The sequence below is a fragment of the Homalodisca vitripennis genome, chromosome 3, assembly GCF_021130785.1.
Source record: "Homalodisca vitripennis isolate AUS2020 chromosome 3, UT_GWSS_2.1, whole genome shotgun sequence".
Taxonomy (NCBI): Eukaryota; Metazoa; Arthropoda; class Insecta; order Hemiptera; family Cicadellidae; genus Homalodisca; species Homalodisca vitripennis.
In genome coordinates, this window is record NC_060209.1 from 7,013,706 (window position 1) to 7,033,314 (window position 19,609).

General features: G+C 32.3%; 1 protein-coding gene across 1 annotated transcript in view; it reads left to right on the top strand.

Annotated features, from left to right (window-relative positions):
* LOC124356566 (TBC1 domain family member 15) overlaps nucleotides 1-19,333 on the top strand; it is a 57,680-nt gene extending 38,347 nt beyond the window's left edge. The window contains 2 exon segments of the mRNA XM_046807643.1: nucleotides 3,590-3,706; nucleotides 17,079-19,333. Coding sequence (XP_046663599.1) covers nucleotides 3,590-3,706; nucleotides 17,079-17,345 — 384 coding nt within the window. The 3' untranslated portion in view covers nucleotides 17,346-19,333.
* Nucleotides 19,334-19,609: the final 276 nt, after the last annotated feature.

A 19,609-nucleotide genomic window follows, 5' to 3' on the forward strand; every position in this document is an offset into this window, starting at 1 on the left:
GCCCTAGTTAAATTATAATATTATCAAACTTTAAAAAATCTTTTAAGTCATAAAAAGGGTTAGCAATTAACCATTTGTGAAATCTGACCTTAAATAGACTAAGAGGTAAGGACTTGGATGCAATATGTAGTTTATTGTACAACTTGAGGCCAACAACATTGTAACTATTTGTACTCTTACTTAATCTGCAAAGTGGGATTACTGCCTTAGACTGATTGCGAGTGTCATGATTGTGAACATCACTATGTACGGAAACTAAATTTGAGTTTTTTTTTCACATTTACCACACAGACAAATATATACAGGTTTATCACAGTTAAAATTCTACTATCTACAAAAAGGGGTTTGCAATGAGCTTTGACTAGAGATTTGGTAACAATCCTAATGGCCTTCTTTTGAAGCAATAAAATATTATTTACATGACTGCTGTTTCCCCACAGGAGAACACCATAACATATCACAGAATGAAAAAAGGCAAAATAAACTATACGTAAATATTGTAATGGTAACATGGAAGAAAGACTCTTGAGCAAGTAAATTACTTTGGCTAACTTTGTGCACATTGATTCTATTTGGGGAGTCCAAGTTAACTTATTATCTACTATTATTCCTAATATTTTAATTTCTGTGATGGATTCAATATGGCCTAGGCTTACACTATTTTTTAAGCTACATAAAAGATTTTGGGTATGTCACAACTACATGGTGGACTGACTGTCTTTAGTCGTAAAAGTGCATACGTCAGGAGGTTATCTAGATATTGCAAGGCCAGCTGTATCTGGGAGCCATATGATCGATGTTATCTTAGTGTCATGATTGTATTCTTCTGTAACACATCAGCTGAAGGCAAATGTAAAATATTTTTAAAAGGCAATAATTGATTATGTATAAGTTAGTTATTATGGTACAAATCTTCTTCTTATAGAAGAAGAAGATTTGTAGGTAACGAGTAGGTACAGAGCTGAAAGTTCAGCCTCATCTTTAACCTACTAGTCAAATAATTAGAGAGGTGTGTGCTCTCTAATGAGCTAACACGAACATAGAACTGTGAAACTTTTTTATTATTGGTCATGAAACTTTCACCAGGTGGAAAGTTTTTCAGAATTAATTTAATTTAATTTTTTAGATACATAGTTTAATTTAATAGGTTAGCTATAATCTAGTCTGAAGTTAAGTGTGTGCCAGAGCACAGACACTAATTGTTAGCACATTCACCACTCATGTAAGGAGGGGCGGCATGGGCCAGATTAAAGGAACTGACCCAACCCACTGAGCACTCTCTCCAACAGCGCTATTCATCCATTATTCCTTTTGTTATTGTCAGGGATCTCGGAATGTTCGGTCAAATTCTAGTAAAAAATGTAATAGTCATAGTATTATTTCTTTACTAGAGCAAAAGTACTTTAGGTCAGTGTGGTAATTTGTGATATACTACAAAAAATATTGAATACCTTCAAGAAATTAACCTGAATTGTGTTTTACTGTTCAATTAAATATTTGAAAAGAATGCTCTTTTCTGGTGCACTATACAATATATAAACCAATTTTCTGAAAGATAAACACACAAAAAGATTGGAAAAAGAATCCAGTTTATGGAAAAACCATAAAGTTATTAAAATTAAATATTTTTTTAACTACACGTTGCATACTTCGATAATAATTGCATCAGTTTTTTTTAAAAGCTGTGTGGTGGTGAACATTACTGAAGTGGGAACAGGGTGATGATGGCCAGCAACGTTTTAAACCTACAGTCTTGAAAAAACAATAAGAAGCAGTTTCGTTTTGATATTATTTATCCAAATTCACAGCCGAAATTTCTTAAAACTAACATTGTAGTTATATTTGAATCTTTTTAATGTGGTGAGTCAACCAGGTTTGCATCTCTAACGAGTTTTCAATGTATCACAGACCTCTAACAATCACTACTGTACTGCTGTTACCTGTAGTGCTGTGTAATAGTCATTTGTTCTCTTAACATTAAAATAAAAAAAAATTATTTCATGTATTTTTTAGAATTATAGAATATTAGTTCAAGACATACACAATGTTAGGTTGAAACATTGAATATGGGGATTTTTTTATACAAAGCTAAATGTAGTTTTAAAGTTCTTATTTGGCTTAAGAAAAATTAAAAACTCAGAAATATTTCATCGAGTAAACCAGGGAAAAACTTGGTAAAAGATTTTGAGTGGCTATTCTGAGTAAATTTATTTCAAAAGATTAGACCCAGAGGACAATGTACAGAATTCAAATTTTTAAAAATAACTAAAATGTTTTAGTGTATCCTGACAAAATACATATGAACTGACATTTCTCTATGAATAAAATCAAAACTTGCAGTACAGACACAGAACAAGCTTAAACTATAGTAGACATTAGTCAATGTATTACACAATCGTGTGATACATTTTCATACAAAAATAACAAACATTTCTGATTAACTATTGTCTGTAGTCAAGCTTATCTTTCAGAGAATGTTAAAAATGTATGAAAAAGTGTTTCAATTTATTAGTCCATCACATAAAAGTGATTCAGGGATACTCGACTTCATATTTCATTTGTTATCTTTTACTTTGTACTTGTAATTACAGAGCTGGGCAATAGAAGATATTTGTTACTAATATTGATACTGCTTTGCTTGCAAAAGAACATTTTTCAGTCACAAAGGTAATATTGCGTTAAATACACAGGTATAGTTCTATTCATTTTGATTGCAATTAATTTTATTTACGACTTATTATTATTACTTTAAATGTCGGCCCTTTAAAAAGTGTAGAATGTTTTTGGTGATTTTCAAAATCTATTAAAGTAGTTTAAGTGGTTGTAATTTATATTATTGATCACTACGTATAAAATATATTCGGTAATTATACATTTCTGACAAGACTCAGATTCCCTTACTTTCTCTTAGTGATACGAAGATTATTGGATTGATTTAAAATGTTAAATATATAAACAAATTGATTTTATTTAACTTGATTATTTAACTTGTCTTAGACAAAACTGAGTTAAAGAAAGATTAATCACAAACTAAGTAATATAAGCATATTTTCAATAATTTAACATGTTTTATTTGATTGTAACAATGTACTTTTTACAAAACAATGTTACTGTAGACTTGTGCCACTATCCAAATATTACAAAATATTTATTTAAATTAACCTTGTATTTCAATAATTATAAAACGCATTACTTCTGATATATTACATACATTTTGTGTACATATTCATATAGCGCAATCAATTTACTGCATATCATAAAATAAAAATTGGTTTGAAGAGTGACACATGTAGAAAACAACAAAATGTACAGAGAGCTCCTAAAAAAATATACAAAACTAGGATTCTTGGACTAGAGCGATTGGCAGTTGATTAAAATGTATACTTACTATATATTTTACACTTTAACGACTGAGCTGATAAGGACAAATAACAATACAAAACAAGCTGATGCACTTTGTGGTGAATTGTGTTATTTACATCCCTAAGCAAATCTTGTTCAGGTACAGCCAGTGGCACTTTTCAGGGCTGAGTTGCTTGGTAGCCAAAGTGCTAATGCCATTAATCTTAATTTTGTTTGTTTTATCTAGACGATCTTCACCGACCTGCCTTGCCCTAATTTCCACCTTCTGTTGTGCGTTGCAATCTTGGACTGTGAAAAGGATATTTTAATTGAAAACAAATACCAGTTCAACGAGATTTTAAAGGTAAAAGAATAAACTACTATCTGAATTTTATTCTTGTAGCAGCTTATCAACATTTTAAATAATTATAATAAGATTGTAAAAAAAGTTTTACAATGTGTATGACACAAGTTTTCAAAACATTCCATATATTTAACAATGAGTATAAAACATTTCTTGCTTATGGATAAATTGCTCTTCCTGCAATTGGCAGCATTGCCGGTGAAAGTGTCAAGTCTTTTCCTCATGACTTCCATGTCATACCATGTTTAATCATTGAATTTTTTAAAAGCGCTTGAAGTTGATGTGGTTAGTAAATGCCCACTTCACTTCCATTCAATATTTTTATTTATGGAACTGAAAATGTTAATGCATTTAAGATATTGTGTGAAATTTTACAAGGGAATTTTTGTGGGGAATTTTTTTCTTCATGATTATTTGAATGTGCATTAAAGTTTACCTCTACAAGAAAAAAATGAGATTAAACACATGTTCAGGATCAGCGTGACAACTTCTTTCAAAGAATTGTTATTTGATGTAGCTTTCTTTCTTCTGCTCTAAAACATTTCAGATTTCAGAAAATAAACAAAGCCTTTTTCTAAAAAACAACCTGGAGATTTTGCTGGAACTAATAGGCTTAGATAGCAAAAGGCTTTGCACTTGCAGAAGCTGAACATTTTGATTCTACCACATAACCACTATGAACTTATAAATCTTTTACATGCATGCTTGGGTTTACCAATGAGTTAAGCCAAGGACTTACCTACTCACTGCCAATTATTATGGCAGTGTCAGTTTTACTCATATTTGAATTCGGTTTCATGTTAATGTGTAATTTTGTTATTGTGTTGAACTTTCTACAAAGAATCTAGTTTTCAAACAAACTGGCCACTTTATAATATATTTGTTAAGTTACAAGTTATGAGTTTTCAAATAGTAACTCAGTAATACTGATAAAACTAAGCCAAGTAAAATTATTAAATTAACGCACTATTTCCTCAAAAAGGAAGTAAAGAATAGTTTGAACTTACCATCACATATACTATTAGCATAACAGGGAATAGAGGCCCAGACATCACGGACCCTTGTGGAATGCCATAAATCATCTCAACTTCTTCGCTAAGGTCATCTCCGACCATTACTCGCTGCTGTCCACTCAGTGATATAACATTGAAACCTTTGGGCAAACTCCTCTGATTTCGGCTTTAAACATTTTATCCAGAAGGAAGTGATTCACAGTAATCGAAGGTTCATATCGTCAACACACAAAACCATACAAAAATTGCCTTCATTCATTCCTTCAAAACCTCTTCAAAAAAATCAAACAAAGCATTCTCAGTATTAATTTAAAAAAATCCAAATTGGTTTTTTACTGAAAAACTCTTCTTGCTCCAAGACTTTTTACCAAACGAATCTTAATTAATTTTTTTCAAAATACTTTTGAAAATATGGAAAGTAGGGCTATATGTTCGAAAACTACTTGCATTTTGCCTGTCTGATTTTTTATGAATTGGAATAAAAATGTCATTTTTAAGATCATTTGGAAACTCATCTGAAGAATATACTATTAACCAAATAAACCAAATGTTCAATTATATTCTCTGCTATACGTTTGACAAGAGTTGGAGATGACGAATCATATCTTTGGTGATTTGTTTGCATTCAGTCCATCAATAATGTCTTCAATTCAAATTTTGTTGTAGGACTTATGAAAATAGAATTTTTTATATATTTTTCCTTTACAAAATGTTTCCTGGTGGCGCTACTACTTAATACTTAACCTTTTATCCTCAGCAGTATTCAGCCTGAGGTCACTTGCTATAGAAGAAAAAAAGTTATTACATATATTTACTACTATTTTTGGTCCGACTTGACAACAACCATTATCATTCATAAAACTTAATTGAACTGAAGTTCACTCCCAGATTCGCCAGTAATATATTTTATTCACTGCCATTGGTGTCTGGGATCCTTTTGTTCTTTTCAAAATAATATTTGTAATAATTTCTTTGGTGGTAGTTATTTCACAACTTAAATATATTTTGCTTTCTTTGTATAAATCCAACAGGGAATTGTTAGCTGGTTCTTTGAGTCATCTTTTTGAACAATACATTTTTCTTTAACTTCATTGAATAATTGGTCAGTCATCCAAGGTTTCAATTTTCTTTTTGTATTTCTATGATATTTATTTTATCTATATGATAACTTTATACAAGATTGTAATACATTTTGAAAAGTGAACAAAAGCCGTTGAACAGGAAGTGTAAACTAATCTCCACTCCGCTTCCAAAATAGCCTTATTTAGAAGTTGATAATTCTAGTGAATGATTTTTGGACATGTTTGCAGGATTAACCTAAATTCGTATTTGTTTTGTACCAAAAGCAGTTCATAAAATGGTTTTTAATCTGGAAATCAATAATACAAAGCTGTAAAACTAAGATAAACTTAGGTGTAAACTTATGTTACACCTGATAAGAACATTATCAATCAAGGGACTGTGCATTATTTTTTTACCTTCGTTGCATCATTAATTTTTATAGCTAAGACCATGGTTACCCATATATCGTTAAATAATTATCTACACAGTTCATAGAGTTTAATAAATTTATGTTCATATTCTTACATATAATCAAGTTTTTATTTCTGATTGCTTGTAAATAGATGTTGCTTGTAAACTGAATTGGACTAAACTCGTGTAATCTATAAATTCCCAAGATGAACAAGATATTATCTGTTAGAGTAATTTTTAAATGGATTACTATCAGCTGCAGCTGTTTTTAAAGTAGTCATATAATCTTACATAAAGATACTGTTCTGTAACATAAATAAGGACTCCTCCAGCCCTTTGATGTGGGTTACCTTAAGCAAAGGATAAGTAGCCTGGTAGTTAATACAAATTAATTTCATTATTGTCTATCCAAATTTTCTACCAGAATTATTATTTGAGGTAGTTTGTCAAGAAATTGTAGTTTGAGAGCAAATACATAAACATTTCTTCTCAGGCTTTTTATATTTTGTATTATTAATATTATATGACTATCAAATGAACTAATTGTATTTTTATCCTAACTGCTCATTTTATTGTTAAAAGCACGTGGTACCTGGTACACATACATGTATATGTATATATTCACACACGCATGTGTGAATATTTGTTGCAACTGGAATAGCTTAAGTCAATTAAATAGAAGCTTTCTACTTGTTCCATCACTAACACAAATGGCTATCGAGTATTGTACGAAGCGTGTTGGTCGGTGTCCCACACTTGCACATTGTCTACCTACAACTGTTAGCAAGCCACAGATGCAATTACGGCAACACTGGATAGATTTACATCTGTTAATGCATGTTTCAGTCAAATGAGAATCCCACTGACTGTGATGTACGTGCTGTTATTTATTTTCTTGGTGCTGAAAGTATGAAAGCTCTTGAAATTCTCTGTCAGTATTGTGAAATGTATGCACAAAATATGAGTGATTCAAAGGAGTAAAAGCTTTGAAAGATGGCCTAAAGTATGTTTGGTGATGGGAAATGGAGTGCACGACTCTCAATGACCAACAACAATTTGGTGCAGGTAGTGAATGATTCATTTTTTTTCTCAAATTCTTTGTTATCAGATGAGTTTCCTCAAGTTTTCAAGAAGTGTCCTCTGACAGTTTTCCACTGCGGTGGAATTTTAAAAACGGTACTTGTACTTTAAAAAAAAACACATCGTATTTTCATAGCAAACTTATTTGTAAACCAACAATTTTTAATCATTTGTATATTGGCAACTATACAGTCAAAATACACTTGATTTTTATTTCAATAGTACAGTATAAAAAAATATACAAGTTTTAAAGTACAGTAGAACCTCGGTTAACCGAGCCTCGCTTAACCGAGACTCCGGGTTAACCGAGGCCGTCCTCGGACGATTTTTTTTATTTAAAAAGCAAAAGAAACACGCACAAACTACGTACAGTAATGAGCGTTTGGGTGCTCCTTTTATCGCAATACGCACGCTAGCCTGCAATGCGTTAAAACTACTGTACAGTAAATTGTTGGCAACTGTTGTGTTTCCTCGGCCAAATATTTGCGTAGCTTAGCGCTTATCTTTGCCGAATGCATACGGCACTGTCACCCGACACCCCGCTCGCCAGAGCAGCTGCAGGTGTTGTAACCCCGACACCGCTCGCCGCCGGACCAATGCGAACTGTTTCAATGCCGAGACGCGACTGAGCCACTCGCTCTCCCCACCACCCCGATTCGACTCCGTAGCTTATGTGCGCATCTAGTGGGCTGTCCTGGTGTACAGCTTCAGCTCGGATGTGTTCGTGCATCATCGGTCTGCCCGAAGACACGCCATTTCGTCTCAGTGGCAGTCCTTTGTTTTACTTTTACAAATCAAGTGTCTATCACTGTTTTTTATTGCTGTGTTAAGTGCAGTTACAGTAGGTGTAAATGAGTGCTAAACGCAAAACGTGTCGTTGTGTGTTAGAGACAAACTAAATGCTGGGGGTCCTCGTGATTTTGAGTCAATAAGAACAGTCGCTAAAGACTTGGGTGTTGGTGAGGTGTGTCTGGAGGGAAGAGAGGGCTGAGTTAGAAAAATGGGGTGTGCACAGAGCTTAATTTCCAATTGCAATTCAGAGAGAAAAACGTTTAAAAGTGTGAGTATAAAAAAACTTCCGAGGCTTTATTCTTATGGTTTTCGGAAATGAGCAAGGGAAGTCCAATAAGTGGGCCTATTTTGCAGGCAAAAGCGCTAGATTTCCATAAATCTTTTGGCGATGGCGATGATGAACGCTAAGTTCCGGTGGTTTAATGCGATGAAGAACCGTTATGGAGTGCGGAAACTTAATATATCTGGGGAAAAACTTTCAGGTAATGAAAATTCGACAGTTTTTGAAGAAAAAATAAGAAAAATTGATTTTGAGTGAGGGTCTTACATCCGATCAAATATTCGGAACTGATGAGACAGGCCTTAACTTCCAATAAGTGTTGCCCTCAAAAACTTTAGCCAGTCAGCAGGAAACATCAGCTCACTGGGTATTTCTAAAGATCGAGTAACAGTTTTGGCGATCGATGCAGTTTACCAGGATAGTTTGCTGCAAAGAAATTGTAATAGGCAAGTATAAAAAGCCACGTGCTTTTAAAAATACTAATGTGGACACCATTTCCCAGACATACACAAACCAGAAAAACGCATGGATGGACATCCGATCTAATATTCAAACAATGTGTTTTTTTGAGGAATTCCCTCGTTGAAGCTTTCTTGGCGAACAAAAAACTCCCTCGCAAGGCCCTTCTATAAGAATTCTTGACAAGCTTCGTCCCATCCAGATGTGATGAGCTAGTCAGCGATGAATTTTGAAGCTATTGCCTTAGTGCCCAAGTATAAAAAGCCTCACGTGCTTTAGAAAATACTAATCGAACTACAGGACACATTTCAGCCATACACAACCAGAAAAACGCTGGATGGACTCGCGGATTTTCAATACAAATGGTTTTTTGAGGAATTCGTTGGTTGAAGCTTAGGAGGACACTATAAGAAGGTCATGGCGCAAACTTATCCTTGAAAAGGCCCAATCCAGATGCTGATGACAGCTCAGCTCCTGAAAATGCAATTATGAAGCCTTAAATCTTTGTAACCACCTTCCAGTGGTCATCAGCCCATCTAGAGTGAATCAGTGAATGGATCAATGGAGAATCTAGGATCAGGCTAACTGATGACGTGATTATCCAGATGCTCTCAACCAACCAGAAGATGATGAACAAGTAATGTTTTTGATGTTTTTATTTATGCAAATTTTAAAAACATAATCCAACATCAATTTTAACATCAACTACAAACTTTTCGGACTTTATTAAATTTGCCCAAGAGACATTGCATCTGAAAAACCCATACAATGCAATGTCCTTTTGATTGCGTTACGGTTACGTAAAACAAAGTTGTGAATCTTTATTTGTAACCACGCTCCAGTGGCTGAGCGAATGCATTGGAGGACTTCAAGAATGGATCACATAAGAAGGTCTAAGAACGATCGAGGCCCTAGAGCACTGGCATACATTATCCAAGCTCAACAACGCAGAAGATGATGACAAGTAAGTTTTTGATTTGGCTGCGACGTCTTATGGCGGCTAGCCTAAAATTATTAATCTAAGTCAAAAAACAATAATCCATATTTCAATTTTTTTAAACAAACAACTTACAAGTATTATTTGTACACTTTAGTTAAATGTTGTACAATGTCATCAATAAACTAATTTCATACCAATTCCAATCTTCATGCTGCCTTTTGATTGTAAACAGGAATACTGTACTGTAACTAAAACTTCTGTTTTTTACAGCGTGAACCTGATGGGGCCTGAGAATCATATCACATACAGACATCTAGAAATCGAGGGAGGTGGCATACATTGAACAACAAGAACCCGCATACAACAAACGATTTTAGTTTGTGAGTGTTGGCGCAAACAGGGCGGTCTAGCTCTAAGATTTTTAATTGCGTACTAATAACATTTCTTGGGTACTAAAAAGATTAGCTTACTTTGTTTATTTTTGTACAATGTACAGATAAATTAATTTTCATTTCTTTGATTTAATTTTGTAAACAGGAATACTGTACTAGTTAACTAAACTTCTGTACTTGTGTAGCCCTATATCATACGTATTCAGTTTGGCAATAATTGAGTGTTAATATTAAAACAGTGTTTAATATTGTATTTAACCGTTTTCTCATGGCACACAAATTTTATTGCGTACTAAATAACATTTCTTGTACTAATAAAACTAAACAACTGAAATTTCTCCTTGTTATTAACTTATTGTTCATTTTAGTAATTATCTTGAGAAAATATTTTTATTTAAACGAAATTTTAACTTTACTTTGTTATCCGTAAACCATACAATCCGAGGTACCACTGGAATGTACCATGTACCGAGTTCTACTGTACTGCTTACTGACCGTTGGCCTTCCAGCACATCAATGATCTCTCACTGAAGATAAAAACAACGGAAATTTCTCCTGTTATTTAATTTGCAGGCAGAGTCCATCTACATACTTATTATTAACGCGACCCCCGACCTGCCCATCCGATATCGGTCTGAAAGGATACGGTCTCTGGTGGCGCACAGCACAACCAGTGGTAGACTCTGGACGAGGATCTGTCTCATAGACGAGTCCATACATACGCTAGCCCGCGACCCCCGACCCAGCCACGGTCAAGAGGATCTATCTGGTCAGTCTCAACTACCTATAAGTCACTTTGCAACGATTCGATCATTTTATTTTATGATTATTTGTACAAGAGAGTATAAGTTTTTTTTAAAGCTGTGTGGTGGTGAACATTACTGAAGTGGGAACAAGGTGTATGATGGCCAGCAACGTTTTAAACCTACAGTCTTGTAAAAACAATAAGAAGCAGTTTCGTTTTAATATTATCTATCCAAATTCATTGCTGAAATCTAACATTGTAGTTATATTTGATTCTTTTTAATGTGGCGACTCAACCAGGTTTGCATCTCTAACGAGTTTTCAATGTATCACAGACCTCTAACAATCACTACTGTACTGCTGTTACCTGTAGTGCTGTGTAATAGTCATTTGTTCTCTTAACATTAAAATAAAAAAATTTATTTCATGTATTTTTTAGAATTATAGAATATTAGTTCAAGACATACACGCAAAAGGACATATCCCCATATATATATTCAAATATGGGGATTTTTTTATACAAAGCTTAAAATAAGTTAAATGTAGTTTTAAAGTTCTTATTTGGCTTAAGAAAAATTAAAAACTCAGAAATATTTCATCGAGTAAACCAGGGAAAAACTTGGTAAAAGATTTTGAGTGGCTATTCTGAGTAAATTTATTTCAAAAGATTAGGCCCAGAGGACAATGTACAGAATTCAAATTTTTAAAAATAACTAAAATGTTTTAGTGTATCCTGACAAAATACATATGAACTGACATTTCTCTAGGAATAAAACAAAACTTGCAGTACAGACACAGAACAAGCTTAAACTATAGTAGACATTAGTCAATGTATTACACAATCGTGTGATACATTTTCATACAAAAATAACAAACATTTCTGATTAACTATTGTCTGTAGTTAAGCTTATCTTTCAGAGAATGTTAAAAATGTATGAAAAAGTGTTTCAATTTATTAGTCCATCACATAAAAGTGATTCAGGGATACTCGACTTCATATTTCATTTGTTATCTTTTACTTTGTACTTGTAATTACAGAGCTGGGCAATAGAAGATATTTGTTACTAATATTGATACTGCTTTGCTTGCAAAAGAACATTTTTCGGTCACAAAGGTAATATTGAGTTAAATACACAGGTATAGTTTTTTATTCATTTAGATTACAATTAATTTTATTTACGACTTATTATTATTACTTTAAATGTCGGCCCTTTAAAAAGTGTAGAATGTTTTTGGTGATTTTCAAAATCTATTAAAGTAGTTTAAGTGGTTGTAATTTATATTATTGATCACTACGCATAAAATATATTCAGTAATTATACATTTCTGACAAGACTCGGATTCCCTTACTTTCTTCTTAGTGATACGAAAATTATTGGATTGATTTAAAATTTTTAACATAAACAAATTGTATACTTGTTTTAGAAAAAAACTAAGTTTTTCAATAATTTAACATGTTTTATTTGGTTGTAACAATGTACGTTTTACTAAACAATGTTACTCTAAACTTGTGCCACTATCCAAATATTACAAAATATTTATTTAAATTAACCTTGTATTTCAATAATTATAAAACGCATTACTTCTGATATATTACATATATTTTGTGTACATATTCATATAGCGCAATCAATTTACTGCATATCACAAAATAAAAATTGGTTTGAAGAGTGACACATGTAGAAAACAACAAAATGTACAGAGAGCTCCTAAAAAAATATACAAAACTAGGATTCTTGGACTAGAGCGATTGGCAGTTGATTAAAATGTATACTTACTATATATTTTACACTTTAACGACTGAGCTGATAAGGACAAATAACAATACAAAACAAGCAGATGCACTTTGTGGTGAATTGTGTTATTTACATTCCTAAGCAAAGCTTGTTCAGGTACAGCCAGTGGCACTTTTCAGGGCTGAGTTGCTTGGTAGCCAAAGTGCTAATGCCATTAATCTTAATTTTGTTTGTTTTATCTAGACGATCTTCACCGACCTGCCTTGCCCTAATTTCCACCTTCTGTTGTGTGTTGCAATCTTGGACTGTGAAAAGGATATTTTAATTGAAAACAAATACCAGTTCAACGAGATTTTAAAGGTAAAAGAATAAACTACTATCTGAATTTTATTCTTGTAGCAGCTTATCAACATTTTAAATAATTATAATAAGATTGTAAAAAAATTTTACAATGTGTATGACACAAGTTTTCAAAACATTCCATATATTTAACAATGAGTATAAAACATTTTTGCTTATGGATAAATTACTCTTCCTGCAATTGGCAGCATTGCCGGTGAAAGTGCCAAGTCTTTTCCTCATGACTTCCATGTCATACCATGTTTAATCATTGAATTTTTTAAAAACGTTTGAAGTTGATGTGGTTAGTAAATGCCCACTTCACTTCCATTCAATATTTTTATTTATGGAACTGAAAATGTTAATGCATTTAAGATATTGTGTGAAATTTTACAAGGGCATTTTTTTAGTTCATAGCATTCTTCATGATAATTTGAATGTGCATTAAAGTTTACCTCTACAAGAAAAAAATGAGATTAAACACATGTTCAGGATCAACGTGACAACTTCTTTCAAAGAATTGTTATTTGATGTAGCTTTCTTTCTTCTGCTCTAAAACATTTCAGATTCCAGAAAATAAACAAAGCCTTTTTCTAAGAAACAACCTTGAGATTTTGCTGGAACTAATAGGATTAGATAGCAAAAGGCTTTGCACTTGCAGAAGCTCATCATTTTGATTCTACCACATAAATGTTTTGAGTTAGAAAAAAGACCAAATTGTCGATTTAGTAAGAACAAGCAAACCCATTATGAACTTATAAATCTTTACATACATGCTTGGCTTTACCAATGAGTAAGCAAAGGACTTACCTACTCACTGCCAATTATTATGGCAGTGTCAGTTTTATTCATATTTGAATTCGGTTTCATGTTAATGTGTAATTTTTTTATTGTGTTGAACTTTCTACAAAGAATCTACTTTTGAAACAAACTAGGCACTTTGTAATATATTTGTTAAGTTACAAGTTATGAGTTCAAATAGTAAACTCAGTAATACTGATAAAACTAAGCCAAGTAAAATTATTAAATTAACGCACTATTTCCTCAAAAAGGAAGTAAAGAATAGTTTGAACTTACCATCACATATACTATTAGCATAACAGGGAATAGAGGCCCAGACATCATGGACCCTTGTGGAATGCCATAAATCATCTCAACTTCTTCGCTAAGGTCATCTCCGACCATTACTCGCTGCTTCCACTCAGTGATATAACATTGAAACCTTTGGGCGACTCCTCTGATTTCGGCTTTAAACATTTTATCCAGAAGGAAGTGATTCACAGTATCGAAGGTTCATATCGTCAACACACAAAACCATACAAAAATTGCCTTCATTCATTCCTTCAAAACCTCTTCAAAAAAATCAAACAAAGCATTCTCAGTATTAATTTAAAAAAATCCAAATTGGTTTTTACTGAAAAACTCTTCTTGCTCCAAGACTTTTTACCAAACGAATCTTAATTTAATTTTTCATATACTTTTGAAAATATGGAAAGTAGGGCTATATGTTCGAAAACTACTTGCATTTTGCCTGTCTGATTTTTTATGAATTGGAATAAAAATGTAATTTTTAAGATCATTTGGAAACTCATCTGAAGATATACTATTAACCAAATAAACCAAATGTTCAATTATATTCTCTGCTATACGTTTGACAAGAGTTGGAGATGACGAATCATATCTTTGGTGATTTGTTTGCACTCAGTCCATCAATAATAGTCTTCAATTCAAATTTTGTTGTAGGACTTATGAAAATAGAATTTGTTATATATTTTTCCTTTACAAAATGTTCCTGGTGGCGCTACTACTTAATACTTAACCTTTTATCCTCAGCAGTATTCAGCCTGAGGTCACTTGCTATAGAAGAAAAAAAGTTATTACATATATTTACTACTATTTTTGGTCCGACTTGACAATACCATTATCATTCATAAAACTTAATTGAACTGAAGTTCACTCCCAGATTCGCCAGTAATATATTTTATTCACTGCCATTGGTGTCTGGGATCCTTTTGTTCTTTTCAAAATAATATTTGTAATAATTTCTTTGGTGGTAGTTATTTCACAACTTAAAATATTTTTGCTTTCTTTGTATAAATCCAACAGGGAATTGTTAGCTGGTTCTTTGAGTCATCTTTTGAACAATACATTTTTCTTTAACTTCATTGAATAATTGGTCAGTCATCCAAGGTTTCAATTTTCTTTTTGTATTTCTATGATATTTATTTTATCTATATGATAACTTTATACAAGATTGTAATACATTTGAAAAGTGAACAAAAGCCGTTTGAACAGGAAGTGTAAACTAATCTCCACTCCGCTTCCAAAATAGCCTTGTTTAGAAGTTGATAATCTAGTGAATGATTTTTGGACATGTTTGCAGGATTAACCTAAATTCGTATTTGTTTTGTACCAAAAGCAGTCATAAAATGGTTTTTAATCTGGAAATCAATAATACAAGCTGTGAACTAAGATAACTTAGGTGTAAACTTATGTTACACCTGATAAGAACATGATCAATCAAGGACTGTGCATTATTTTTTACCTTCGTTGCATCATTAATTTTACAGCTAAGACCATGGTTACCCATAATCGTTAAATAATTATCTACACAGTTCATAGAGTTTAATAAATTTATGTTCATATTCTCACATATAATCAAGTTTTTATTTCTGATTGCTTGTAAATAGATGTTGCTTGTAAACTGAATTGGACTAAACTCGTGTAATCTATAAATTCCCAAGATGAACAAGATATTATCTGTTAAAGTAATTTTTAAATGGATACTATCAGCTGCAGCTGTTTTTAAAGTAGTCATATAATCTTACATAAAGATACTGTTCTGTAACATAAATAAGGACTCCTCCAGCCCTTTGATGTGGGTTGCCTTAAGCAAAGGATAAGTAGCCTGGTAATTAATACAAATTAATTTCATTATTGTCTATCCAAATTTCTACCAGAATTATTATTTGAGGTAGTTTGTCAAGAAATTGTAGTTTGAGAGCAAATACATAAACATTTCTTCTCAGGCTTTTTATATTTTGTATTATTAATATTATATGACTATCAAATGAACTAATTGTATTTTTATCCTAACTGCTCATTTAGTGTTAAAAGCACGTGGTACCTGGTACACATACATGTATATGTATATATTCACACACGCACACACACTTGTGTGAATATTTGTTGCAACTGGAGTAGATGCTGAAGTCAATTAAATAGAAGCTTTCTACTTGTTCCATCACTAACACAAATGGATATTGAGTATTGTACGAGGCGTGTTTGGTCGGTGTCCCACACTTGCACATTGTCTACCTACAACTGTTAGCAAGCCACAGATGCAATTACGGCAACACTGGATAGATTTTACATCTGTTAATGCATGTTTCTGTCAAATGAGAATCCCACTGACTGTGATGTACGGCTGTTATTTATTTTCTTGGTGCTAAAGGTATGAAAGCTCTTGAAATTCTCTGTCAGTATTGTGAAATGTATGCACAAAATATGAGTGATTCAAAGGAGTAAAAGCTTTGAAAGATGGCCTAAAGTATGTTGGTGATGGGAAATGGAGTGCACGACCCTCAATGACCAACAACAATTTGGAGCAGGTAGTGAATGATCATTTTTTCTCAAATTCTTTGTTATCAGATGAGTTTCCTCAAGTTTCAAGAAGTGTCCTTTGACAGTTTTCCACTGCGGTGGGATTTTAAAATGGTACTTGTACTTAAAAAAAACACATCGTATTTTCATAGCAAACCTATTTGTAAACCAACAATTTTTGTACATTTGTATTTGGCAACTGTACAGTCAAAATACACTTGATTTTTATTTCAATAGTACAGTATAAAAAATATACAAGTTTTAAGTACGGCTCACTCATAATATTTATTTATTATGCCACATGGCACACAAATTTTGTAACATTCATACTCAATGTAGTAAAAAAAAAAAAAAACTAAAATTTCTCCTTGTTATTTAATTTGCATTTTTAATTACATATAAAAAGTTACTTATTATTTAACGAAATAATAACTTTACTTTGTTTATGTAAACCATGCAATCCGATATGGCGCTGAAAGTGTAAGTCCAGATCCTGCTTACTGACCGTTGGCCTGTTCCAGCACATCAATGATCTCTCACTGAAGATAGATTTGGACGAGATAGTCTGCAGGGCAGAGTCCATCTACATACAGCTAGCCGCGACCCCCGACCTGCCCACCACGGTCAAGAGGATACTGGGTCTGGTGGCGCACAGCCCGACCAGTGGTAGCTCTGACGACGAGGACGATCTGTCACGTGTCATAGACGACTGTGAGACCGTCCACATCGCAGATGCCACGACAGGTGAAGCCGCCTTCGAGAAATCTATCAGTCTCAACTACCTATAAGTCACTTTGCAACGATTCTGTCATTTTATTTTATGATGATTTTGTACAAGAGAAAATAATAAAGTGATTCAAGTCCGATGATCTCTCATTATTTTTTTAAAGAAGAGAAGTTTAACTGATAAAAGTTCAAAGTTAAACATTTGTTTCCATTGCCGAGTGAGGCAGGTGATTTTATACCCTTGATAATTGAGGCGATGGCTAGATACCAGTTACAGCTTTAACATAATTGTTGAATTATTATTGAAGAGAGTTTACATTTATCTTTAGTAGAGCTTGAGAGGATAGAAAATATTCTGGTTTTGTGTACAAAATGTAAAAAATTGCAATTCATTTCATTTTATGCAGAAAATTTTTATAATTTTAGGTCTAATTTTGAATAGAGTGAGGAAGGAACGATATTTGCACACCTCACTTGCCCTTAGCACATGTGGTATATTTGTTTACAGGAAACATACAAATAGTCATTCATGAAAAACTTTCACCCTATTGTCTGATTTATGTGTTGCTTTTATCTTAACACTAACATATTATGATGTGCTTTTAAAACTAAATTTATCTTAGTATTATATTTTTTGTTTCAGATTTCACGTGAATCTATTGTTTACATGACGGAATTAGGTTTATTTGTTCATACCTTCAATTACAGGTTACTAAAAAGTGCAATAATCAAATTTATTACGAGAAAATGGGATTTGGTCAAGATTGTATACACATCATAGGATCCCAATTCTGTTTAGAAGACACAATTATTGAGAATGACAATATTGTAAAAAGACCTAATATAAATATAAGAATTTAAATGAAAGCAAAGGCTAGAATTATAAACAAGTATTTAACAGTTGCGGGCTGGAGTGTTAAAGTCAGCTTCAAAACAAATGTTAGGTCTCAGGAAAATTATATGTATTTGATTCAGCTGTAGAAAAATGGAGTGTGTTGTTCATAAATTGTTAAAGTGAACTCTTTTTTTTGTTTGTTTACAACCTTCCATGCAAGTATAAACTGTATTTCTCTAAATTAAATTTGATCGATTCAAATTTATTTAAGAAGTATATTTCAAATTGACTTTTTAGGGCCATGACTTCAAATAACAACTTCAAACTAACAAATTTTAGATTTTTTTAGTTTTAGTCAAAAATCTAAAAACAAATGACAATTTTAAATAAATATTATCTATTAGCTTTAGTATGTAATGCTAAAGCCAGAGGAAACCAACTGTAACTCACAAACTAGAGAGGGATACCCTTGTAGTATATGTAAAACATAAAAATAAGTATGAATTTTGTTATAAAATAAGAAGTTTTTTAAAGTTGCTAGACAATTTATTTTTAAGTAAGTTAATGCATATTGAAAACTTAATTATATCAATACATTAAAATATATTTCTGCTTTCTTAAACAAAGCTTGTTTCTTAAGCACATGTCATATTTACGAGAAACTGTGTATTTTAAGAGGAGCTTAAATAGTGCCTATCATAAAAAAAATTGAGTGTTATCAATTAGTACATTAAGTTTAACCAAAACCTCCACAAGGAGACTGGAAACTAAGATCAATATCTATTGTTTAATAACATAACAGAATCATAATATTATATTTGTATTAATTTCAGTGTTAAAATGCACTTTTCTTTGTATCACTATTTAGTATGCATATTTTTTTATTTTATTTTAATTTAAAAGGAATATTATGAACAATTAATATTATTTATGCCTAAATATATATATGGTTATCTATCACGGTTTTAATATTGAGACTATCATAAAATATTTCATTTTTATTTCTTACGTAGGTAATGATATTCCTAGACTGTTACCTATTATTGTGTGTATTTGTGTAAATACATTATATAAATTATTTTTGTATCTTTGTAAATGTTCCACAATCATTATTATTATTATTATTTGTAGGAATAAGATATGGAGTTTGTCAACAGATAAAGGGGCCTTGATTGAATGTTATTTCAAGTCTGAAATAAAGATTTTGTAGACTGAGTTGAGTGTTTTTAATCAACCTTTTGAATCAAATAAGCTATTAGCAGCCAGTGAGCGGAGATTACTATTATAGGTCGGAGGTAACCCCCGGGTCGGGGCTACACTCTTGCCCCTCTGCCAATGTAGCCCTTCTGTTTCTTCCATTCTAGTGGTAGTTTTAAACATAATTTTAGTCAAAAACCCTTTGTATGAGAACATGGATGTATATAGTGAATGAGTGGGCTCTGTGTAGAAATTCAACTGATAGATTAAAATTATCTTTAAAAAAGTAAAACA